Consider the following 27694-nt stretch of genomic DNA (forward strand, 5'->3'; position numbering starts at 1 on the left):
CAGTGCTTAGCCTGTGCAGTGTTCATTGAATTCTTAATTGCTAAAGAGACAGTGTCAAGGGAATAGGTTTGGAGCTGTGAGAATGTGACAGAAAAGGTTTTTTTTTTTTTTGTAGACTCCAGGTTTAGCAGCAGAGTCAGAAAAACAGTAGTTCATTTGCTAAATGAGGACTGACAGTGCAAACTTCTTATAGTGCTCACCAGTAGCTATTCTACCAAAAGCCTCACTGTGATACATTTACTCTTGTGTGTGCCTGCTCATTTATCATTACTCTTTGACATAATCTCCCTACTAATCATCTATTTCCAGTAGACTTAACTTTTCTGCCACTGTCACTTAAAATGGCTTTAAATGTATAGCTTGTGCAATCTGATAAAAAACAAAAGTTCCCTGCGCTGTTTTTAATAAAAGCTTAGCAATGCGTCATTCAAAGTAGAAAAACTGGTAAGGAACAGAGAACCTAACTAAAACATGTGCATGTAAGAGTGGCTGTCCTCTTTCTGAAATTGCACAATGTTTTGCAGCTTGCACCTCTGTGAAAAGACAGATTGTGCACACAGGTTTTCCTTCTTTGAATATATGGGACTCCATTTATCAATGTCTTTGGAACAAAGTGCAGTTTGGAACTTTGTTTTATATATATATATAAATAAAGGAAATCAGGCTGTTAGTTGTAAAACACAGTAACTAAAATATATAATTTTACTAATTTAAAAGGCTCTTGACAATAACTTGAAATAGTTATGTGATAATATGTTTTAAATCATGGACACCATACTGCAGTCTTGAACCACTTTAACAACATTTGCAATTTATAGAGCTGAGGATGAATGAGACTTTATATAAATCAATATCACACATTTTCTTCATGGCAGTGAAAAGGTAAAATGTAATTTTGCTACATTCAAGTAATTTCACTATTTTATTCAGTTGTATTATATGTAGGTTGTGACTGTAAATATCTGTTCATATATTTGGCAAGCATTTGTTTTCGGGATAAAAGGTTCTAAGAGCTTGATTGTACAGACACTGCATGCGGTTGGCAAAGTGCTTCATCACCTTTCCTTAAATTAAACCCGGCAGTGATGACAGACTACCTAATCAAGACTAATGATTTATAAAAGGACTTCCTACCTAGAAGGATTATTATGGATCTTGATTTGCTTGAATGGGGCAATAAGTGCTCTTTTAAAAATAACCTCAATCTCATTTACATGCAGAGCAGCAAGGATGAGTTAGAGCAGCTTACACCCGGTTCTAATGGGTCTCTGGAGGGCTCACCTCCACAATTTCCCTTGTTTATTACGAGTGCCTCTGTCCTCCAATGTTGATTGACTCATGGGGGTTAAATGCTGTCCTCCTTCATCTCTAGGCTTGTGTCTCTGAGCAGGTTTCCTTTTTTATTTCAACAGACATTGCAACTACACACCCAGACAAGAAATCCATCATCATGTACGTCACATCGCTCTTCCAAGTCCTGCCCCAGCAAGTCACCATTGAAGCCATCCAAGAAGTTGAGACACTGCCCCGGAATGCAAAGGTCACTCAGGAGGAACATGTTCAAATCCAGCATCAGCAACGTTATTCCCAACAGGTGAGGCCTCATGAGTCCAGCTTACACTTACAAAACCAGACAAATCTACTGTTTCCTATTGCCACCACTAGCTGTGGCCACAATACTCATGAAAAATAAGTGCCACTAGGCATGAACAGCCATGTACCTCCAACTGTAAAAACTTTATAATATTTTATCAACATTACATCTGTGCTGTTCCATGGAAATGACCCTGAGAGTGTGCCCTTTTGCAACACATGAGGATACCATTATCCATCTATTACCATGTAATTACATTGTTGTTACTGCATTATAGTCTACTTTGGCATGAGACGAAAATCAAAATACATTTTTTTTTTTAATTAAATGCTGTGGTTTTGCCTGGCAAGGCAGATGTATCATTACAAATGTTGCTCGCCTTTTTTTTTCCTCCTCCCTCTAACAGTGTGACATGCTGTTGAATGCTCTGCCTAATGATATGCTATGCAGATGGAAAAGGGCACAGAGACAGATGTGTGTCTGAATTCAGTATTGTTCCACTGTGGGGGATTACCATGTTGCTGGGCTCTTGAAATAGGTGGGCTCTAGGGAAACACAATCCTCACGTACTTTGTGGGATCACTATATATGTATTTGATATTTTATTTTCATGATTATTATTAGAAGTTGCAGTGCTGGCTTTGCTAATGGTGTTACTAAACTGTTGGTGAGTACACATGATGTACTCTTTGTAAAATAAAAAAACGAAAGAACTGCTGCATTTTCAATTAATTCAGGACAGTACAATTAGAGGATTAATGTGTCAGTGCTAATAAGCAGGTAAAATATGTAGACCTTATTTTTTTTTCTTTTAAATAATAAGGGAAATTTAAAACACATTGCACAAATACACGTATTGATGTGCAGTAGATAAGACTCTAGTACTGCAATATTAGTTATTCACAAAGCTCAGAGCCATGTTTTCATAATTCAGAATACTATAGGTGATAATAAAATCTAATCTGATCATCTTTCAAAATTATTTAAACAAATGGTATCACCAGTCATTTACACTGTTTCATTAGTCCTCTTGCTTCCCGTCGTGATTGAGTTTGCAGTTTACTCGAGGGCTGGGGCACAGGAAGAGGGCGCTACACTAACAGGTCCATTGCTTCATATCCTAACCACATATTAAACTGAGCTTCTTTATGTAAATATAATGAACTCCCCAGCAGGTGAGGGATGTGTACGCTCATCTGTCCGCTGGCTACAGGAGCCCTGGCTCTTTTAGCTCTGCAGACAGCATGGCCGCCCGGGGACCTGACAGTCTCACTTTGATTCCACTCGCTGCATCTAATATGAAGATAAGGACTCTGAGTACCGTCCCAGGGGCTCCTTACACAAACACTTAATTAATCCTGCCAATTATGAGTTAGCCGGTGTTTTGTTTTATGCAGCCAGTTTAACAAATCTGTCTGCTTAAAGAATGTGTTGGTTTTACCGAACAGGTGGCAGTGTCATCTTCCCTACGCTGAGCAGAGTAAAGCTATTCTGGGTCTGGTGCAGTAGAGCAAAATGAGCTTATTTCATGAAAGTCGTGGGTGCTTTTATCGAAAGGTCTTAGGTTATCAGAGATTGTAAAAACAGTAAATACATTTTTAAAAATTGTGGGTTGTAGAATTTGCTGATCTTTTTAGATTTTTAAAACAGCATTCCTTCACTGATCTTTACAGTGACCAACGACTATTTGTTTGCATGCAGGAACAGTTTCTGTCTTCAGCAGCTTGGTATTCCAGGAAGTTGTTTTTCTCCTTTTCTCACTGTCAGTATCTGTCTATACAGGCTTTCCCTGGTGTCCAAATACATGTTGTTCCCTGTCATATGCTATACAGCAAAGCCAGCTATTATATGGAGCACTATTTTTGGTATTTCGATACAGTGTATTGATAACCAGTCTATGTTGTTAAGTGCCAGTCTGATATGTTGTAATGTACTTCTTAAAATAAGTTTGGCAGCTATATTCCATTAACCCATTACTGCTAAAATTGAATTGCTGATAAAAAAAAAAAAAATCCAACCGGGGCTTTTGTTATTATATAATAAAATAATATGAGTGCAGCGCAAATATGATCCACTTTACATTCAAAGCAATATCTCGGTACAATCTTGGTTCAGATTGTAATTAACTGTAATGACTCTAAACTGCCTTTGTTTAACTCTAGGTAACCCATCCCTATTGAAAAACTGTTAGCAGGACAACCACAGATAGATAATTTTAACTGGCTATTTGATTTCTGCAGAGCTTCGTGTGTGTGACACTTACCCTTCTTTCTCTGATGTCTGGGTACATTTTCCCTCTCTTGACACTATTCTTATCTTGTCTGCTCTTTTCTTCTTCTTCTCCTTCCTTAAATCTTTCCTTCGTAGATCACAGTCAGTGTTGCACAGGGCCGCGTGCGCAGCCCCTCTCCCTCTCCTAAACCTCGCTACAAAAGCTATGCCTACACACAAGCTGCTTATGTCATGTCACCTGACCAAAAGAGGAAGCGGTATACTGCCCAGGTCTGTCTCTACAACTGTTCCTTCCTCTACTTAGTGTGGCTGAACTAAAAAGAAATACCCATGACAAGTTGAGTTGTAATTTTTGACTCTCCAACTATTTGATTTTCTTAAATTTGTACTTGGTCTTGTAATCTATTTAAAGTAATATTAATAATATGTAAAGTTTTTCTGCTAATCAATTGCATTATTATTATTATTATTATTATTATTATTATTATTATTATTATTATTATTATCTAATGATTATATATATTTTTATATTTAAAAATTTTCTCTTCAGAATTCCTAGAATTTCTTAGAGATTTCAGATTCCTTTGCGTGGTGGATTTTATTTCCATATTATTGCCATTTACATTTGACTTATAACAATTGAAATTAAAACTGAATGTACTCCCACTAGATTAAATATATATAGTTTTTACTATTTCATTATTACATAAAAAGTGCAACATTTACTTTCTTTATGGAATATATTTAAACATATGACAGCTTGATTTGCCATGCGCTTTGCATACTAATACTGTGATTGCAAAAAAAAAAAAAAAATCCTGACCTTTTCTTAATGTTGGAAATCAACAAGGTAATTTGTAACAGTGGGTTTTTCCAATCTTTCCACACAGCATATAAAACACATTTCACCTCCTGTAAATATCACTTGCATTCTCTGAGTCTTTGAGTTAACTTTTTAATTGTTTTGCATTTTGGTATAATTATAATACATTAAATATATTATACAATATACTAATATATTTTATAAAATCTATTGAAACATATAGAATAATTTAACATTGTATAGGCCTAATTAAAAGTATATCATTCTGAAATATTTACAAATGCATGACTATTGGGGAGATTTTTTTGTGAGTGATGAGTTACCCACACTACCCAATAAATCAGAAAACCTTCTCACTATGAGATTATTATCCCTACTAACATATTCTTACACTGTTGAAGGGGAACAAAAAAACAAACACATGTATTTGGTTTAATGGCAGCATTAGTTTAAAAAATTATGGTCTTGCTATAGTGTATAAGATATACACATAAACATCTTTAAAATAATAAAATAATAATTAAAACTTTGGTGGATGTCAATAGCCAGCATGTTAGTTCAGGGTTTCAGGATGTGTTATGTCTTAAATTCCTGGATAGTGGAAAAACTACAAAAAAAAAGATTTTTCTTCCCTGTGGCAACTCCAGCCAAGTCAACCCAAGTGATAGCATTTCATAGTCTTTAGTCTTTACTTGCACAAACAATCTCCACTGCATATCAATCTTCTCTGTTGTTGTAAAGGAGAAAATAATTTATGACTCATCCTGAAACCCAGAAATCCTGAAAAGCCATGCTGGTTTTTGACATGCGCCATTATTTTGTAAGTTTTACATTATAAAAATGTTAACGTTGCTTGTGTGATTGATTCAATCTGGAATAGGGTTGTGCATTTTACCACTACAGCAACCCGTAAACACCTTAATAGTAGGAACCGTGCGTGTTACGCTTTAAGGCTGATTAACTGTTTTTCTATTATACTTCCGGCACCAGTTCTGGTAGTTTGAGAAAAAAATGACTCTGCATTATGTTTTTGAAAGGAAATTGTACTAGCTAGCCATTGAACATTGTTGAAAATAAACTATTATGCTCTTCATAATTTTATGGCAAAATGTACAAAATAAATGACATCCTCTAAATCACAGGACAAATATCCCAGCTTTGCAGCTGAAATGGCTAAAGTACATATTGCATGAGTCCAGTGGCTGCAGTCGGACAAGCCTGCTAAAGCTGTATTCTGTTTTGACTCGGCTAATCATTTGAAAAAACCTTTCCCTAGTGCAGCCGTAGGGGAATCAACATCTTGACATTCATGGAAATGAGATTTTGTATCTGAGTAAATTGTTCAGCTGTAAATAGTTAACTGAGTGTACTGTAAATATTCATGGCTCTCACAAGACTGAGATGTTATAATATACTATATATGTATATATATATATATATATATATATATATATATATATATATATATATTCATTCTGTGATTTAGGAACAACCACACATCTTTGCACAGAGGCAATTCGCTAAGAGACAACTTAAAAGGTCATTCCAACAGATGATTGAAAGTGGCAGCTCAAGATTGACACTTATTCTTTATTTCCATTTTCTTAAGATACATAATTTAATATTCATAAACAGTTATTGTTAATAGTAGTTCAGTGTTTTGTTAACAGATGCTCCGGTGCATAGACTTTTCTCAAAACTATAAAGATAGATTCTGCTAAATGTAAAAGGTTAGGTTCCAGTTACATTTCATTGACATTATAGCTTAAAATGTGGAGTGTGACCTGGAACACATTTAAGGCTACTTAGTTTTTTTTTATTTTATTTAAAGCTACTTCATTACATGAACAAAAAAATAAAAATACTTTCACAATTATATTTAACATTATCCTTCTGTTAACATTTGTATGTATATATTGCTGTATTGATATTTGTTTCTTGACGCAGTATTTTCCCAATAAGAAAACTGTTTAAAAATTTCTTATTACAGTATCCATGTTATGTTTTTTTTTTAAGTTTCTATCTAGTCTGTAAATGTACACTGTGTATTATTTAACTATGTTGTTGCCTTATAGACTGCAATTAAAATGCAGTAAAGAAACAACACTCCAAGAGAGAAAAATACATACATTCAAAGTGGCGTAGATATTCTATAGGTACTGTATACTTCATATTCATATACACAATGAAATATCACTGCTTGACTATAAACATGTATGATGGGGCTTTACTCCTCTCAATGTGTGTTTGCTCTGACTGATGTTCAACCGTGTTATGGCCTACTTAAAATCTGAAAACATCTGAAGTGTTGCACAGCAAGCTTTAACCCCGTTTGATACAGAGTTTTGCAAAATAGTTGTAATGTGAAGGGATATATTAGTCTTGCAACCCAGCAACACTCTGTTTTTTTGACCTATGCTTGCTCACAATGAAACTAAAATAAAATTGCCAAGAAATACATCACAATGCAAAACAGTACATGCAATTAAATGCAAAAAAGGCTCCTTGATGAAACACAACAATATACATTTTTACAAGAGACAGGTGTGACTGATCAGATCTGATTTGTCTTGAAAATCAAATGGGAGAAAACCTGATGAATCTGATCACACAACCTGGAGTGAAAGATAAACTGTAGCTTAATTAAGATGCTGTAGTTGGTCAATAAAGCCTCCCTTCTAATTCGTCTGTTGTTTTAAATGCAAGTGAGACAAATGAAAGCTTATGGAGAACAGATGAGGATATAATACAAACCTAATAGCGTTTGTAGCAAATTATACTCATTTTAATCATGCCAAGTATGATAACTTTCCATAGATTACACACTGAAGAAGTAGAAAATAAAATGGGGGGACAAACCTCTGATTTGTTTATGTATACATGTACCTAGGTATTATTGGATTTGATTTCTTATTATTTAGTGCATTTTTAAATGTTCCAACTCAAGGATGTTCCTGCAGCTGTGGGGAGATTGCAGTCTCTCCTCAGCCCGGCTGCCTGCTCTCTTTAAATGACTTACCCCGTAGTGTTGGAGGTATTCTGTACTATTGATTAGTTAATGTAGTGAGACAGTCTGAGCATTCTCTTAATTGTCGAACACCCACTCAATTTCCTGCTCGGCAGACGCCAGAAGCCCAGGAAGACAAGCCCGCTGGCAGCCCACTCATGGACACTGAACCTCACCTGGACAGCTACCAGAGCTCGCTGGAGGAGGTCCTGACTTGGCTGCTGTCTGCTGAGGATGGGCTGCAGTCCCAGGCTGATATCTCCAGCGACGTGGAGGAGGTCAAGGAGCAGTTTCACACCCATGAGGTAGGGAAGGGGTTTTCCCAAATAAACAGTAGGCAGTTGTACGAATGTGCATCTTATAAGAATGTGATAGAGTCAGGTTTATGTATTAGAATGGGGGACCATGAGTAACACAAAAGTGGTTTCCTTTAAATTTTATTTTAAAATCTTTCAGGGATGAGACTACTTTTTAGTAAAAATCTAATTGGAAGGACTACCTTTAAATATAGTAGATATGTGGGGAAAAGTCAGAATTCAGTACATCTACATAAATACTTGGTGAAAAGGATTAAGGGTTTCACACATTTTTGTTCATACCTTAGCTATGCATCTTCTTCCTTGGATCGCTAGAGAAGGACCAGTTAAATGAACAGAAAATGTGCAGCTGTTTACAATATTTGCAAGGGTCACACACAATATATTCTGATCTCCTGAATTGCAATTTTTGAATACAGACCCGTCTGACAATTTCAATATCGATTTCACTAAGAATAGACTTTAGAATTTTAATTATTTTTAATTATTTCATATCCTTACTTAAATATGAACTTTGTTCATGGTTCATTTTTGATGTTTTACACAGGTCGTTTCAGACTTGTATTTCTAAATTACCAACATCTGTTGTTCACTGGCCCGTCTCTGATGTAATGGGAACCTCATTATGGGTAATTTCCCCCTTGGGTACATGGAGGTTGAAGACCACTGCTTTAATTGTTGGATGCAAATGGAGTACAACTGTATAGGTGTGAAGGCCATGTTCCACTGTTGTCGATTAGAAACTCTCATCCCACAGGGGCAATGTTATAGGTCTTATTGAATTAGGCTTATGACTGTAACTGTGGATACCCTGGCAGGTTTTAAAAGATAAACTGTTGACAGTTCAGGGGTTAAATTATGTAACCACATCCACATTCTGAAACATGTAAAAGGAATTTAAAAAATCAATTTGGCAAACAAGTAATTACCAAGGATATGTGGATTAAATTATGCATGTACTGTAGAAATCAATGCAGATTTAGTTAATCACACACTTATGGGGTTAAATGGTATTTAAAAGTGTTATTCTATTATATGTTTAAGACCAACTACCTATATTGAATACAAAGCATATTGTTTTGTTGGTAACCAATTGCCTGGAAAATATCAGCTATTTCTCTACATTGTAAAGCTATTATTAATTCAGATGGACATGCATTTTATTTACATTTCTTTGTGTAACTTTAGTAATTATTTAAGGGTATCGTTTTCATAAACATTTGGGATTGATTTAGAAAGTGAGAATGTGACATGCCATGGGGGATCAATATCGCAGTTCTGACTTAATGTTCTTGTTTTCTTTAAATGACTGCCAATCGATGAATAGTTAGTAACAAATGAGTATTATGCTAACCTGCTTAGTTGTAACTACAAACATGTCAGTTTGAACAGTAGATATAAGATTACTTTGACTTCTCGGGCAGCTTTTGCAATCTTCCAGTCTCTCAGGCTTTTCTTGCCTAAAGCCAGTTTCGTGTTTTATTGTTTTTTTTTTCTTTTCAGTTTTTTTTCTTTAAATCTGCATCCAAGAATATAAGATAACTTGGGCCACTCTCTGCAAACATGCTAATAACTTATTGTCAACTTCTAGCATTCACATATTCAGCCAGTAACTGTATTAAAGATATTGAATCACTTTCCTCATCCACCATCTACAGACAATAACTTTCAAAACTGGGCTTCAGCTGCTCCCAAAGACTTTGATTCTGATTAACTGAAGTCTAGGAGCCAAACACAATTTGTGCTGAATTTTATGAAAGTAAAATGTGATGTGACATTTTCAGTCACGATATGACATTTCATTCAAATAGTGCCTCTCAGCACACTGGGGTTCTTTAAGAGGTTCCTAATAACGTTCAAGCAGTGTTGTAGTTACCTCTGGAGGTGAAAAGGTATGATGGTTGCTATTTTGTGAACGTGTAGGCTGACTGTACGCTTATTTACCTACTTTATCTAAACTTCATCATGCCAATGGAGACTGCTGCATTACCCTAATCTCCATCTGTATTAGCGACAAATCCAAAAAAACACATCAGGGTGCTGTTGTAACTGTCCTGTCACCATGGTATAGATGATCATTACTGCAAGAAAGAGTGTGACCAACTGCTTCATCATTACCAAATTCTGTCATTGATAATTTATAGTCAAACATTCACTGCCATCCCTGTTTATGGCTGATCCTTTCTCAGTGTCTGAGGGCTCCAATGAAGAACCATTTAGAACTGTCATTTCATATGGCATGGAATGGGTGAGAAATTAAAATTGGGATACATAATTTTCACAGCTGACCTGTTTGATGAAGTGTGCAGAAAGAAGATCGATGGTTTCAGACCACTAAAATATTTACTATGCAGTATTATGAAGTGAAATACGATATTATGTGTGTATATACACTCACCTAAAGGATTATTAGGAACACCTGTTCAATTTCTCATTAATGCAATTATCTAACCAACCAATCACATGGCAGTTGCTTCAATGCATTTAGGGCTGTGGTCCTGGTCAAGACAATCTCCTGAACTCCAAACTGAATGTCTGAATGGGAAAGAAAGGTGATTTAAGCAATTTTGAGCGTGGCATGGTTGTTGGTGCCAGACGGGCCGGTCTGAGTATTTCACAATCTGCTCAGTTACTGGGATTTTCACGCACAACCAGTTCTAGGGTTTACAAAGAATGGTGTGAAAAGGGAAAAACATCCAGTATGCGGCAGTCCTGTGGGCGAAAATGCCTTGTTGATGCTAGAGGTCAGAGGAGAATGGGCCGACTGATTCAAGCTGATAGAAGAGCAACTTTGACTGAAATAACCACTCGTTACAACCGAGGTATGCAGCAAAGCATTTGTGAAGCCACAACACGTACAACCTTGAGGCGGATGGGCTACAACAGCAGAAGACCCCACCGGGTACCACTCATCTCCACTACAAATAGGAAAAAGAGGCTACAATTTGCGCAAGCTCACCAAAATTGGACAGTTGAAGACTGGAAAAATGTTGCCTGGTCTGATGAGTCTCGATTTCTGTTGAGACATTCAGATGGTAGAGTCAGAATTTGGCGTAAACAGAATGAGAACATGGATCCATCATGCCTTGTTACCACTGTGCAGGCTGGTGGTGGTGGTGTAATGATGTGGGGGATGTTTTCTTGGCACACTTTAGGCCCCTTAGTGCCAATTGGGCATCGTTTAAATGCCACGGCCTACCTGAGCATTGTTTCTGACCATGTCCATCCCTTTATGACCACCATGTACCCATCCTCTGATGGCTACTTCCAGCAGGATAATGCACCATGTCACAAAGGTCGAATCATTTCAAATTGGTTTCTTGAACATGACAATGAGTTCACTGTACTAAACTGGCCCCCACAGTCACCAGATTTCAACCCAATAGAGCATCTTTGGGATGTGGTGGAACGGGAGCTTCGTGCCCTGGATGTGCGTCCCACAAATCTCCATCAACTGCAAGATGCTATCCTATCAATATGGGCCAACATTTCTAAAGAATGCTTTCAGCACCTTGTTGAATCAATGCCACGTAGAATTAAGGCAGTTCTGAAGGCGAAAGGGGGTCAAACACAGTATTAGTATGGTGTTCCTAATAATCCTTTAGGTGAGTGTATATATATATATATATATATACACAGACGTGCTCATATTTGTTGGTACCCCTCCACAAAAATGAAGAATGCACAATTTCCTCTGAAATAACTTGAAATTGACAAAAGTAATTGGCATCCACCATTGTTTATTCCATATTTAATAGAAATCAGACTTTGCTTTTAATTTTGTTTTTTAACATAATATTGTAAATAATAAAACAAATTAAAATGGCATAGACAAAAATGATGGAACCCGTAACCTAATATTTTGTTGCAAAACCTTTAGAGGCAATCACTGCAATCAAACATTTTCTGTAGCTCTCAATGAGACTTCTGTACCTGTTAACAGGTAGTTTGGCCCCCTCTTCCTGAGCAGACTGCTCCAGCTGTCTCAGGTTTGATGGGTGCCTTCTCCAGACTGCAAGTTTCAGCTCATTTCATAGATGTTCGATAGGATTCAGATCTGGACTCATAGAAGGCACTTCAGAACAGTCCAATATTTTGTTCTTATCCATTCTTGGGTGCTGTTAGCTGTGTGTTTTGGGTCATTATCCTGTTGGAGGACCCATGACCTGCGACTGAGACAGAGCTTTCTGACACTGGGCAGTACGTTTTGCTCCAGAATGCCTTGATAGTCTTGAGATTTCATTGTGCCCTGCACAGATTCAAGGCACCCTGTGCCAAGCGCAGCAAAGCAGCCCCAAAACATAACCGAGCCTCCTCCATGTTTCACTGTAGTGTTCTTTTCTTTGAAAGCTTAATTTTTTATCTGTGAACATAGAGCTGATGTGTTGCCAAAAAGCTCCAGTTTTGACTCATCTGTCCAAAGGACTTTCACCCAGAAGGACTGTGTCTTGTCAATATCCATTTTAGCAAATTCCAGTCTGGCTTTTTTATGTTTTCTTTCAAAAGTGGAGTCCTCCTGGGTCTTCTTCCATGGAGGCCACTTTCGCTAAAAAAGCGATGGATAGTGCAACCAGAAACTGACGTACCATCACCTTAGAGTTCAGCTTGTATCTCTTTGGCAGTTGGTTCTTTTTCTGCCATTCGCACTATCCTTCTGTTCAATCTGGGGTCGATTTTCTGCTTGCAGCCGTGCCCAGGGAGGTTGGCTGCAGTTCCATGGACCTTGAACTTCTTAAAAATATTTGCAACTGTTGTCACAGGAACATCAAGCTGCTTGGAGATGGTCTTGTAGCCTTTACCTTTACCATGTGTGTCTATTATTTTCTTTCTGATCTCAGACAACTCTCTCCTTTGTTTTCTCTGGTCCATGTTCAATGTGGTGCACACAATGATACGGCACAGTGACTACTTTCCGAATTTTAATAGGCAAGGTTGGAGACATGTGCGATACTAATTAACAGAACTAATTAGTTTGGAATATCACTATAATACAATTATTTATTATCTTTTCTAAGGGGTACCAACAAATGTGTCCAGGCCATTTTAGAATACCTTTGTAGAATGAGCAATAATTAATCTATTTTCACAGCTTCTTTGCTTTATTCTATGACATACCAAAGGCATGAAAGTATACATGATGCAATAGCTTTTAATTGCATAACTTTTCAGGAGGAATTAAGCATTATTTCAATGAACTGTAAGTGTACCAACAAATTTGAGCATGTCTGTATATATATGTACATATATTGAATATAACTTTTAAAAAATCCAATAACTTTTTACTCTCACAGAAAATATTCCACTCATATTGGTTGTTGTTTTTTTCCTAGTGGCCAAGAGGAACGTGTTGTACAAGAAGTTAGACCTTGAGAATTAATTCTAACTGGAGGTGGACTTCACAATAAAAACTAGAATGCCAGATTTCACACAATAACAGCATATGCCGTGCTCTTGAGTTTATGGCTATGGGACCTTGAGAAGCACAGACTGCCAACACACACACCCACGCATACACACAGTAGTGTGGTTGACATCTGTAATGAATGTAATGATGATTATATTTACATTTCAAAACTATGGATCTTGAAAATTGGATTGGAACAAAATATTTTGCATAAAGTCCTGGCTGGACATACTACATTTTGCAGAACAAAGTGTGCTCCATGTTTATATATGTGTGTTTGAATGTATATATATATACACTACCAGTAAAAAGTTTTAGAACACCTAAATGTTTCCATTAAATGATTTGCTACGTCTGTTGCTGCACTGCAGTCCCCCTGTGCTCTCCAGTCTTGTGGCATGTTGTAATGGCCGCTCCTGTCCTAATGTTGCAGGGCTTCATGATGGAGTTAACGTCTCACCAAGGCAGCGTGGGGAAGGTACTGCAGGCCGGGAGTCAGCTGCTGTCCGAGGGGAAGCTGACGGAGGACGAGGAGAGCGAGATCCGAGAACAGATGAACCTCCTCAACTCGCGATGGGAGCATCTCAGGGTCGCCAGCATGGAGAGGCAGAGCAAGTACGTCACACAGCCATATGAAATGTATTATTAAACATTTTTGTTCAAGTTAAATCATTTTAAAATGTTTTTTTCCATCAAAATACATGCAAACACCTGTTCCAAAATGCTGCTGTTGATTTGGCTTGATTGTAACAGTAGGTTCTGCTCAAGATTCCTCTTTGTTTGCATTGGTTATTTTTGAACTTGTAGCCTGCTTCACCATCAGTGACTGAGTCCCATTTCACTGCTGTACTTTGCTCCTTTCAGATGCTCTTAAGGCAGACAAACCCAGGAAGAAAATGCTGATCAGTACAATCTTTGTAATTATCAAACAGAATCATTTCAAGCCCTGTGTTTCTTTGGAACTGAAGTGAGATTGTTACAGAACCTATCCTGCTTTTGGCACATGTATTTTCTGTTAATTTGATTTGGCATTTGTTTGATTCTTGAAAAAGCTATAGGGCATATAATGTATCTGGAGGTATGCTTTGCCAAAGTTTCCTTTTCTCCCCAATAAGCTAAATGTTAATTAAAAAGAAGAGGGAAACAAAAACGATAGGAAAGCTTCTGCTGTCTTCACCCATCTTCTCCTTTGCTCCACAGCCCAGAGACATGTATTAGAGATGCAGTCATCGTTTGTTTTCAGCGTTGCTCTGTGGAGCAGCGTCTTGCTGAGGGCTTTTTTGTGGGACACATGCATCAAGCTCAATGTCAGCTCCTTCTGGATGGGCTTAGACATGTTCCTCATGGGCGAAAACAAACAAAGCTAATCCATCCAAAATAAAAAAGAGGAAGGCTTCACAAATTTTTACTGCCGGCCTTCTGGCTCTTTCTAGATAAGACATGAGCTTCTGCTGGTAGTAGCCAGATGAATCACACTGTGTCTTCCACACAGGAATCTTTTAGTGCCTCTCCTTTTCTTTGCAGACATCTGCCCAGAGATTGTTTTTTAATATGCCGTGTTTTCAATTATGTTTTGCTGCTTTTCTTGGACAGAACATTATTGATACCAGTTAGATGTTTCTCACTGCTCGACTTGACTTGAGAAGTGACTGTCTGTGTTGCATTTTATTTTAAAAAGCAGATAGTGTTAGTCATGTTTCGGACATGTTTTGTATTTGAGATTATTATCTCTTGAGAGAGACCATAGCAACATGTAAGATATTTTATGGAAGGAGAGAGTATTGGGTCACCTCATTTAGGCATATTAGTCCATATTAACTGCAATTAATGGAATTAAAAAAAAAAAAGATATATATATATATATATATATATATATATATATATATATATATATATATATATATATATACATACATGAGGTAAAATCAGTGTACACTTTGAAAATATTTAAATTCTAATCTAAATTTTAAAGCTTGGATCAAGTAGACTCATTAAACTGAGAGTGAGTGTTGTTGTTTGTCTGTTTGTTTGTCCACTGTGTGCAGATGTCCTTAGCACTTCTTTAGCAAATGAACTTCAGCACGTACGCACAAACACAACTCCCTCCACTCCCACGCCCTCTCCACACACAAGACTTGGAAGAATGAAATCGATATATCTTCTCAAAAATAAGCCCTGAATCTGAAGATAACGAGGCAGAAGAGCGAGCTGCTGGCTCTTCAGCACCACTGGCATCATATACTTTAACACTTGTTAAAAAGATCCATCCTCTCCATTAAAAATAAGAAAAAAAATGTTCTATTGTCTTGAAGGCAGAAAGGCATTAATTACAGTGGCTAATGTACCCTTCATTATTTTTAATTGTTGATTTTTGCCTTCTCATCTTTGCACTGTTAATTATCAGGAAAATATCTGTACCCTCAGTGGAAACTGGCTAAAAATAAGACTCGGCATAGTACTTTCTGTCTCCCGTGGATTTCTTGACAGCTTACTTCAGGAAGAAGCATGTTGTCCAAATGCAAGATTAATAATGCAGCATGGGGTGGAATGTAATATTTATAATATGGACTCCTGCAGGACACTGAGGAGTATATTTTAATAAATCACTTTTCTGACAAAAAGAAGTAATAAAATCTCCATGACATTGGCGTTCTCTTAAATCGAATATTTTAGCAACAACAAGCTGAAGGAGGCCTGTGATGAATATAAGAATATACTGAAGGCTTCCTCACAGTAATGATTATTGTTATTATTATTGTTTTTTGTGTTTATGAAGCAGAGATGAGAACAAATTTTCATATTTGGCCTGAGGTGCCCATTTAATCAAGCTATCAAGGCAGTCTTCTTACTTCTAAGGGCTCAGTAGTCTAATGAAAAATTGTGGTGAATTAAGTTTGATTCTGTAAAACTTTAGAGCCTCTCTTTTACTTGAAATATGTGGGAAAGTTAAAGGGGCAAACTGAAGCCAAAAGAAAAGCTGCATTAATTAAATTTCACACTAGCACTTTGATTCCTACTGAGTATGTATTGAATTCAAATAACTTTTCCTTATTGAAAACATTAATCTTATTTCAAGTTGATCACCATTTAAAATGCCTCACTTGCGGCCGTGCTGTCCGGAACTCAGTCCCACTGAATTGTGTTACCGTGCCGTACCCAGCATCTACTTATATTTGGATCTCCACGCACTGCTGTCTTGGTGTCTTCGATGCCGGAGTGGCAGAGATTAATTGGCTGTCCAGAGTGAAAAAAGCCCTTGCCTTCAAGCTGACTTGTCTGTAAATGAACACCCCTCTTGTCTTGCTGCCAGAAAGCTCAATCATCCTCTTTCCTTGCTGTGTAATATAGTCCTACAATTTGATGTGTGGTTCATCTGCCTGTTGCTGCCTTTTCAGCCCTTGGAATCGGACCACTCATCATATGCGCTGACATTGTGAGCGCTGCCAGCTTCCAAATGGGGCTTTCAGAAATACAGACCTACCCTCTGTTGTGCTAATGTAACACAGGGGTGTGAGGGTCAGCCAATGTGAGCAGAGGGTTTGAGCTACCTGCTGTTTTCCAGGTCATGTCAGACATGAAGGTGACAGATTTCAAGTTGTGATATCTGAGTTCAGTGTAGTTTCTTCGAGGGCTGTATTTCCCTACATGCAGTTTGAAACTTTTTATGTTGTGTATAACATGCATCATCATATCAGGTGTCAGGTTAGAGTTAGAGAGTAAATTTGGTCAAAAGTGAGTCTGCATTTTGTGAAGGATGTGGCTATATAGAAGAGTTCATTTGCATGTCTTGTCTTTAAGCAATACATACATTATTACTATTTGCTGATGGAGAGTCTACACATGTTCTTTCAATGCATGAAGTCTGAAGTCGTGCACAGAAGAAAAGTAAAAAAAGGAGTTTAAACAATTGAAAACAGGCCTGTGTCTTTTCAAACCAGCTGTGTCAGTTATACAGTTAGGTCCATAAATATTTGAACAGTGACACAATTGTCAACATTTTGGCTCTTTACACTACCACTCAATGGATTTGAAAGGAAACAATCAAGATGTTCTTCAAGTGTAGACTTTCATCTTTAATTTGAGGGTAGTTACATCCAAATTGGGTGAACGGTGTAGGAATTACACACATTTTTATATGTGGTCCCCCAAATTTTAGGGGCTCAAAAGTAAATTGTGAGTTTCAATACTTGGTTGCAAATCCTTTGCAGTCAATGACTGCCTGAAGTCTGAACCCATAGACATCACCAGATGCTGGGTTTCTTCCATGGTGATGCTCTGCCAGGCCTGCACTGCAGCTGTCTTTAGTTCCTGAATGTTCTTGGGGCGTTTCACTGTCCACATATTTATGAACCTAACTTTATTTACTAAAGTTCTAAATGTTCCACACAGAAAGGGTTTCCCATTCAAATGCTTTTAGTAGGAATCAACAGGATGAAGTTAATTACAAGTTATGTATTAAAACGTATTTCAGAATTCCCCTCCCTTGTCACATGTCAGATGAGAGGCTTCTGTTTTAATCTGTTTTAATCTCCTTACAATATATTGCTATCCAGATGTAATAACAAAAGGATTTGTTTATCTCTGTGGAGTACATTAAACTCTCAAATGTAATGTTAAGAAATTTTAACATGTAGTGTTAGTTATGTATTTAAGTATACATTTATTAAATGGAAGTGGTAAAACTGCTGTCCTGGAGTCTGTATATAATGCCCTGGGAAAGACCCTAGTTTTACAGATTTAAACTGTGAATACTGGGTAATATTGTTCCCACATCACCCGTAAGTAAATAAAATGAAAACATTTCTCTGCTTTTCATTCTGTATTTACTCTGTAGCTTTACTGCAAACAGTAAAGGATCATCACATTGTTATTATTACTTCTTTATTTATTCTTCCAGGGATACAGAAACATTTTAAAAAATATGTGCTCAACAAAATTTACCAAACTGAAAAAAAAAAACACACTTTCAACAAAGGGCCTTCCGCTTGCTGTCAGTTCCAGTGTTCAAACAGTACCCCTGGTTTCAATGCAGCCTGAAATCATTTTCTTCAATGATGTTTATTCCTTTGCTTTTCATATACAGGGATGTGATTTCCACCTTTTTCCTTTCCAAAATCCCCCAAGTATGTGTGCATTTGAGTGACATGAGTTAATTCATAACATAAGTGCTTGTCACCTTCTTTTCCCAGGCTACACGAAGTTTTAATGGATCTGCAGCATCAGCAGTTGAAGCAGCTCAGCGATTGGCTGGCACAGACAGAGGCCAGAATCAATAGGATGGAGACTCAGGCCCTTGGGCCAGATCTGGAAGATGTCAAACACCAAGTAGAAGAACACAAAGTATGTATTTCCCATCGTCTGCTTCAGTTATTTCTTCACAAGGAATTATTTCCTCTCTAGTCAATGTCGGTTACCAGGTGGAAGTTGTTTAATATGTGTGCACCTGGGAATAACAAAAGGCATGTTCTCACTCTTTGAAGGGACATTCTGAATCTTGGCTTGATTTAAAAAGATTAGTAGAGGCCCAAATATTCCTATAACTGCGTAGTCCAATTTAATCAATAACCATATTCTTCTTTTGGCTTTACTCTTAATCTCTGTGTCTTGGCTGTTGACTTAATTTTGAGACTGTCATGCAAAAGTCTAAGTAAGTGATTGACTGGTTTAAACTTGAATCTTCTCATTGTGCAGTATTGCCTTAATCTTCATAACCACAGATTTTTCAGCATCTTATCTGCCATTGCCTTTTATTTTGTATAGTTGCTGCAAGAAGATCTGGAAACGGAGCAGGTCAGAGTGAACTCCCTGACCCACATGGTTGTGGTAGTGGATGAAAGCAGTGGAGACGGCCCCACTGTAGCCCTGGAAGAAAAACTGCAGGTAACTCAGACTTCAGCCATACAAAAACAACCCATGTGCAATGTCTTTTAGCTTTTTAGGTGCAGCTACAACAATAATGCATAATATGTTTTTTTTTTTTGTATTCTGACAGATCTAAATATAAACTGAAGACTCTCACTCAAATAATTAACCAGGTGCAATGTAGAAATATCCCATGTGAACCACAGATAGTTAAACATCATGGAATCAGAGAATCGTAGAGAATCATTTCAAAACACACAAATACAAAGGACTTCAGCAGAGAGAAGTCTACTACTACTCCTATGTCGTAGAAGATTGTATCACAATATATAATTTGATCAGTGATTTATTTAGTAAATGAGAATAATATTTTCGATGCACCTTATCAAACAGTACATTATATTGCTGCACTATTAGGTCCAGACATTCTGCTATTTCATATTTTAGTTAAAGTTATTTTAGTTTTTGTATTCAGGTAGAAAGATCTATGTACCAAACCATGTTTTTCAGTTTTCATACCATATGTCACAATGATTGGTGTACTGCTACAGTTTGCTGTTTTATTTGACCAACTTGATCTTGTAGCACAGCTTTCTGCACACTATAGCAAGAGTAATAGAATGGTCTGGAAATAATATTGTGGTCATAGAGAAAGGGACATTAAATGCAGTTATTGAAATCTTGATGCAAAGCATGTTTGATCTATAGTTAATATATTCAGAAGTAATTATATATAAACATATCTGAATGTCACATTCATTCTTAATCTTATTGAGAGCAGAATTATAATTCATCTGTTATGAATTGATATGTATCACATCATAATTGTCTAAAGTGAGCCTTCTAATGTTTACTGACAGTAAATATGCCGAGACAAAGTTCAATCTTTTTTTTTGATTGCCTCCCACCTTTTAGAGAGAATAATCATATGACTTGAAACCATCACTGCTTAAATCATATTTAACTTTAAAGAGAGAGCTGTAGAGATAAGAAATATGTTAAGCCTTTGCTGCAGAAAATGAGTCATTGAAATATGGAAACCTTGCAATTCATTATATTTGACACAGCCAATTGTATAATCAGTTTTGCAAAAAGCCATTGACAGAATATTTATTATTATTATTGTTATTAAAATGCATGGCCACTTTATTTTGCAGAAAGGGCACTGTACAGCATAAGTTGAAGACTTCAGGGAAGCATAGTTACAAAACAAAGAAAGGCTTTCTTTCTTTCCCTAGTAGTAGGTCATTGATCTCCTGTTATCTCCTTCCATAAAGTATATGGTTTATGTGTATTTTTAAATGGTTTAATTCGTTTTTCAGTTGTTGTTTATTTACCCTATAGATGCACTGCATAGATGTCTGCTTGTTTTATTGTCTTTGGCTAGAAGATGCTTCACTGAATTTATCAGTGGGGTATATCTGTATCGGAATCAGTGATTCTAAAAGAACTTGCTGGGCGCTGTCACATTCAAGAACTTCATAATTTAAAGTACTTTTAAATGTGCTTGAAAGCCATGAAAGAAATACAAGACAGCTTTTGTTTAAGGAGTCATATTTTATTTATATTACAATGTACATGTAGACTGCTAATGTGTAAAGCTCTCCAGTTCTTCCAGCTTATAATAAATAATAGCTTTTAAGTTATTTATCAGAAGCTTATCTCCATGTCGACTTACATGGTTTAACATTCTCTAACATATAATCATCTACACATGTAACCGTATCACTGCAGTGATTAGAATTATAATAAGGTGAAAGTGTCTTAAGGTGTAGTCTAAAGAAGTCTTAAGAAAGCACTGAAAGGTGGTTATTTAACTATTGAAGACTGATTCTACATAATGCAGAATCACCATTATCTGTATTATTCATATCAGTGTCTTACCATCATAAGATACCACAATACCTTTAAAACCAGCTTCCTATAAATAAATAAGAAAAAAAAAACACAAAGAAAACTGAATTGAATAAGTACCAGTACAAATGTGTTTTCTAAAGTAAAGCGTTTTGAAAACCTGAATTAATTTTGAGAGATTGCAATATTTTGGTTAATTATGTATTGGGATTCATGCATGCATGTATGCAGTTCTTTAAGGGGTTACTTGGGGTATGTCTCATTGAATATGACAGCTCTATAACCTTTTAATAAGGAGTTATGAAAAAGAAAACACTGTTTAGATATAATAATAAGAAGAATGTGCCGGAAAGGAAAACTCTTGTGAGGTTTTATTTTCATTGTTTTATTATTACAGCAGAGTATAAATCATTTTGTGATTCTTATTAAAAATGAATCTAAAGTCACTTCACTCTCATGAGCTGCCTCATAGTATTTCTTTAAATTATACGTTTTTATTCATAACTCCCTCACCTTTATCAGACAGCTCTGTTGCTTCATTTAAGTCAATAGCTTTTTCAGACATAGAGATGAATGCCCTCTTTACGTGCATTTAATTTAACGATGAGATCTGAACTGCAGCAGTGACAGTCAACCCTTAGTCATAGAGTGGTACTGTTCAACATATATGAGGAAACGTAGGATGTGCTTGACTTTTGCAGGCTGTAATCTAAGCCTGTCATGCTGTTTAGAATAATCAATATGATTATTAATGGATATCATAATGGTTGTATTGATTGTTCAGCATGAACCATGTTAAGACGTTAAGATGGAACTCATATGGTATTATTCTTTAAATATATATCAATGGAGCAGTAGGGGACTGAATTTTATGTCATTCTCTGTTTTTCAGCACCTGGGAGAAAGATGGGCGACCATTTGCAAATGGACGGAAGAGCGATGGATTCTTCTCCAGGAGATTCTGCTCAAATGGCAGCACTTCACCGAGGAGCAGGTAGTGGAAACTTCACAGTGCTAATTCTATATACTCTGTATAAAGCCAACCAGACGTTTTTACACCTGTAAGTCACAGAGCTCACAAAGATCAATCCATTTTCCGGTACTTAATTCAAATCAAATAAACAGTCTAACATTAAATTAAAGGGATAATGCTCAGATCTAAGTGTAAAGCTTTAGTCTTTATTGTGGACTACTTTTGCACACTCTTTCATGGAGATAAATGTAAATCAATATCGGTATGTCTTTCTCTTTGAGTGTGTCTGCCTGCGTAGACATCTCAAGAATGAGATATGCAGGCATATACAGCATGTACCATTAACATGCCAAATGAGATCATTTGCATATGTAGAGGTCTAAAATTAGGTCATGTGCATGCTAACTGGCTGTGGTCTTCAGATAATGTGCAAAATTAGCTAATTAATACATGTATTAATTATGTATTTAATTATGTAGTTATGTAATTATGGCTTATGTAATTTCCTTGAACCATTCAAAATTCTAAATATGTGTCAGAAGGTATTTGTGTGTCATTAATGTTTATGTATTGAATAATTCTCCTGTAATTAACATGGGAATATGATATATTCCCATGCAGAGCTGTATAGGATTTGTAGAGTTCTGTACTGTTGTTCATTTTCCGTTGTTCACACCTCTGCAGTGCCTATTTGACGCCTGGCTGATAGAGAAACAAGATGCCATCCACAAGATCCAGACCAGTGGATTTAAAGAGCAGAATGAGATGGTCGCCCACCTGAGGAAATTAGCGGTAAGCACTATAGCACCTGAAATCCATCAGATCAGGTCATATATCCACACCACATGGTACCACTGAGTGATGGATTTAACCCAACCTTACTAAATCCCACAGGATAACTTTACTAGAAGTCTTTTGAAATTGGGTTTTTAGATTAAATGGAAGCTTGATGGGTAAGTTGTGAGCATGGAGGGGGCAATTGGGGTTGGGTGTAGAGACTGAGGTGTGGGAACTAACAAAAAAAATATGTATAGCATATGTTCTTTTCCTGTCTTTAGTTTATTTTTTATATAGGCTGGTGCATCAATTCTGCCTGGCACTGAGGTACCCAGTCTATTTTAGATTTGTACTTTGAAATTCCCTTTATAACAAGTGTTTTGGATGCATTGGCACAGATAACCAGGGCAAATTGAACTATTTGGGGTCCTCTTACTGGTTATATATTGTCTAAAGCATCATACATTACTTATACCACCCACATATATAAGGTGGTAGTTGCCAGTAAAAAAAAAAAAAAGTGTATGCAGACAGTCACAGACACACCACAACAAACTGGCTGTGTCTAAAGATGAGTCTTTCAGGGGAAGACGTCAGTGAATCAGCACACGCAATGACTCCTAGGCAGTTTCGTGCGTGGTTTGACCCTGGATTTGAACCACTGTATACAGTAAACAGAGAATAAAAAAATATGTTTATACAAAATTCTATATTTGTTATATAAAACAACACATATAAGGAGTACACATCAGATTGTATTAGAGGAATCAGAAGGATGTAGCCTTTCCTGGAAAACATGGACCTATTTATTTATAGTCCATTGTCATTGCATGTATCATATTATTTTTAAAATTACCCATTTACCCAGGTTTTTACTAGAGCAATCAAATTGAAGTAACATGCTTAAGGGTATGACAGCAGCGTCCTCTAACTGGGGTTGAACCCTCAACCCTCCACTACGAAGTCCAAAGCTCTGACCATTACTCCACACTGCTGCCCTTATTATTAGTGTCATTAGTGGCTTCATATCTATGGGGACCTGAGACCAGTGTGGACTGATCGGCACTATGATCCAGTGACCTGCTTTGTGCTGTTTGTAGACTAAGTGAAAGCCTGTGGTGATTATATAGGTTCTTTTATTTCTTCTGTCTGGGGAAACTGACAAAAAATGTCCTCTCTCCCATGGCTTGAATTATAGCTGACTCTTAGAAATCCTAAAAAAAAAATTCCTGCAGAAAAGTCCTTTAATCTGGGGAATATTTTTTGTTTTTCAGTGAAATTAATCCTTTAGAGTCTTAGCTGTGAAATTCTTTAAGGAGTCCCGCAGATAATTAGTTCTTTGTTGTTTTTCAGGAATCCAAGAGGTTTTATTTTTATCAGACCTTAAATTCGAAAATTATTATGTACCATATTTGAAGCACTTATGTAAATACTCAATATCATGTATTTTTTAAGCCCTAATCCTTCAATATTTTGATGGACAATAATTCCAAACACTTTGATGCCATGAATTTGTTATATTCAAGAATAATGTTGAAATGGTTGTCAAAGTAAGCTTTTTACTGGAAATCTTTTTGGAAGAATCTTAAGAAAGTATTCATCCTGACTCAATTATGTTTTTTGTATTGGATTCTATAGATTATTTACTTGAATTTAATGTTTTATTGGGAAATTACAATGAATATGTATGGACAGATAAATATATATTTCAGTATATTAGGAGTGTTTTCATGTTTTATGCGTCCCTAATTTGTAAACTGGGATAACACAAACAAACAAACATCTAGGGGTGTCCTATTTTTGTAAGACCTAGTGTTAGAAATTCAATATGACCAGAGTGATTTCTTAAGAACATTATCAGTCAGTCTGCAGCACCACATTTTGGACAGCTCTGCAAGCTAATCTGAAATAAGATATACTCTTCATAATGACACATTATAGCCGTCAATCAAAGGACTGCCTACATTGAAAATACAGTGACCCGTTATGTGTTTCATTAATATAACTGACTGTTATTTTACTTTATTGTTTTTTTTTTCCATCAACATTTAATTCTAGTTTGAGTTTATGCTATGGGTAGAATAAAAAATAACTAGGCTTGTAAAGTCTCTCAAGACATCAGTTCTTGAAATGTTAAACCTTGTGTCTGTTGTCCAAAGGAGAATCACGTACAGCTTTCTTGTATCTTAATTTTTGCCATATTGAAACTAAAGAACAGACAGACATAGCTAGGAGCGGACTGGTGGATTTATTAATATGATGTGTAAGTTGTGTAAATTGGAATTTGTAAAATTGCATTATGCTTTGAACTGCACTGTATTTGTGCACTTTATATTTTTCTTATTCTGTAAGTCGCCCTGCACAAGGGTGTCTGCTAAGATAATAATAATAATAATAATAATAATAATAATAATAATAATAATAATAATAATAATAATGTTGTGTTTCTGCTCTTATTGTAACCATTCTGAACTGTGGGATCACAAGGAAAACTTTTTTCTTCTCTAACTCTATTTTATCAAATATAATGTGGGACATATGGTTATTTCAATGACAACTCCTAATGCATGTCAGTCATTTTATCATGGCTTAGTTGGAAAATCCAGGACCTATTTGTGATTTTGTGAGAAAATACAGTGATGCGTGTCGGGGAGATTTCCTGTGGCATGATTGAGTACTGCTGAAAAGAATTTATAGAGCAACAGTTCTACCATTTTTTGTTTGTTAGGACTAAATTTTTAATTAGGTGTCACTGGATGTCAGGCAGGTTTTGTCAGTGCTTCACCATGGTGTATTCTTTTTATTTTTTTATTGCATTTTGTTTAGTTTTTTGTTTTTCAAATAATTTATGATCATCTTGAATTCTAGGATTGTTTACCACCTACACCCAGCATAGAGATTAATATTGTCAGTTAGGCTTCACATCAGAAATCTGAGAAATATGATCCATAATTACAAATGTCAAACAAAAGTAATCTTGTTGTCTCCTCTCATCTGCAGTAATTGTATTTTTATTTTTTTTATTTCAGTGGAGAATCATACATTATTACTCCCATATATATATATAATGTTTGTGTGTATTTATTTTAACCCTTGAATCAAGGCTCTTCATTAAAAAAAAAAGAAGTCAGTGTCAATGCCATCAAACCTAATGTATGTATAAATGCTGTTTTTCTTATTGGTCTTGCTGCCTGAAGCTGTATGGCTATCTGGTTTTTGACTGAGGTCTCCTCTTTGACAGATCCTGAAGGGAGAGCTGGAGATGAAGAGACAGACGATGGATAGGTTGTGCTCACTTAGCCAGGATCTCCTATCAGCTGTGAGAAACAAGGAAGTTGCAAATAAGCTGGAGGCGCGTCTGGAGAATTTTGCTCAGCGCTGGGACAGCCTGGTACAGAGCCTGGAGAGGAGCTCCACACAGGTGTGTAAATATAAAGAACTCTCTCTGTCTCTGTCTCCTTCTGTTTTTGTCCTTGAATATGCATGCATAGCCCCCTGGGTGGATGGAAGAAAGTCAAATGTCATATAAAACAGTATTAAGGTCACTTGTAAGTTGCTAAAAAGAAACTTAGACAGCAAGCAGGTGCTTTTCTATTACAGTTTCTTAACACATAAGTCAGCATTTGTTTGCTCTCCTTTAAGCTGTTCTGGCAAACCATTTAGTCCACTGTGGAATTCTGCCTTTTTTAAATGTAAAACATAAAGGGATATTTTCATATTTTAGAAACTGGATTGAAGACTGTTTAATATGACAAACTCTGGCAAGCATTCATCTTGTTGTGAGTGACCCAACTAGGCTTGGATGTGCTTGCTGCAGGATTAAAGAGATTTTTTGTAATTTTGTTTTCAAGAATGTAGCATGTGTGAAAAATATAGGGCAGAATGTGGACATGCACTGCAGGTTGTAACACTGAGATGGAGTGTCTTTGAGACACAACCTATAAACAGAAACTGTGACCCCAAAATATATTCAGGGTTTGTTACTATCCAGCTGTCTGCTACAAAAAGGAAAGAGTTCAAAAGCAAAGCCAATAAACACACACACATACACAAATACCAGGAGAGTGTCTAACTTTCAGCCCCCAGCTTGTAGGGGTACAGGTCATAGTGAGGCAAGTATGTGGTTAGAAAGCACATTAAAGAAGCCCTTCACACTCATTACTGTGCTTTGCAGAGTCTTTAATTGTCCCCAATGATACCTTAGTAGATTTCACACTTGCAGATCATAATTATATTAATAATGAAAAACGTGCCACTTTAAATGTATTTCATTTTAATTCAGAGGTTGCCCTCTATTATAAGTATATTTGTCATCATTCACCTCAACGGCAAATCAGCCTGTACTATTTAAAGCTTGTTTGCACTGCATTGGGAGGTTTCATTCTCATTAAAATAGAATTCCATGGTTTATAGGGGCTACAATATTTCCTTGGTTGTTAAAATAATACAAATATATTTGACGTGGTTAGAATACACACACAGTGCTATTAACCAGCTGTGGTAACAGGTAATTTGAGACATCAGTAATTCTTAAGTACTGAAACACTGAAAGGGACAGATTAAACTAATACTTTGACCTGGCTGCTAATAGAAAACTAACAAGCTGTACTTTGTGTCAGTTTAATTTTTTTACCAGATGTTTCTTTCTTCGGTGCAGAAATATAACTCCCATGAAATACAACTTTGTAGTTTCCTAGTTGCAGGTGTGTCGAAGTTTTGATTTAATCTGGCCCTAAATTATTAAATGTCTTCTTATTTCTATATATATATATATTTTTGTCTAATATTGACTTACAAAGAGTTTTTCTCCCTATACAGATATTGCCTCTACACACTTCAGATATTGATGAG

General features: G+C 36.4%; 1 protein-coding gene across 11 annotated transcripts in view; it reads left to right on the plus strand.

Moving 5' to 3' along the window:
* dmd (dystrophin) overlaps nt 1-27694 on the plus strand; it is a 631463-nt gene that overhangs the window by 209202 nt on the left and 394567 nt on the right. For 10 of the 11 annotated variants that reach the window (XM_066706366.1, XM_066706368.1, XM_066706373.1 and 7 more), the window contains exons 8-16: nt 1413-1594; nt 3962-4096; nt 7773-7961; nt 13811-13992; nt 18567-18717; nt 19138-19257; nt 21986-22087; nt 22751-22858; nt 26085-26264. In XM_066706366.1, coding sequence (XP_066562463.1) covers nt 1413-1594; nt 3962-4096; nt 7773-7961; nt 13811-13992; nt 18567-18717; nt 19138-19257; nt 21986-22087; nt 22751-22858; nt 26085-26264 — 1349 coding nt within the window. The remainder of the gene's footprint in view (nt 1-1412; nt 1595-3961; nt 4097-7772; nt 7962-13810; nt 13993-18566; nt 18718-19137; nt 19258-21985; nt 22088-22750; nt 22859-26084; nt 26265-27694) is intronic. The other variant, XM_066706372.1, reaches the window with a different exon arrangement.

Source organism: Amia ocellicauda, chromosome 6 (genome assembly GCF_036373705.1).
Source record: "Amia ocellicauda isolate fAmiCal2 chromosome 6, fAmiCal2.hap1, whole genome shotgun sequence".
Lineage (NCBI taxonomy): Eukaryota > Metazoa > Chordata > Actinopteri > Amiiformes > Amiidae > Amia > Amia ocellicauda.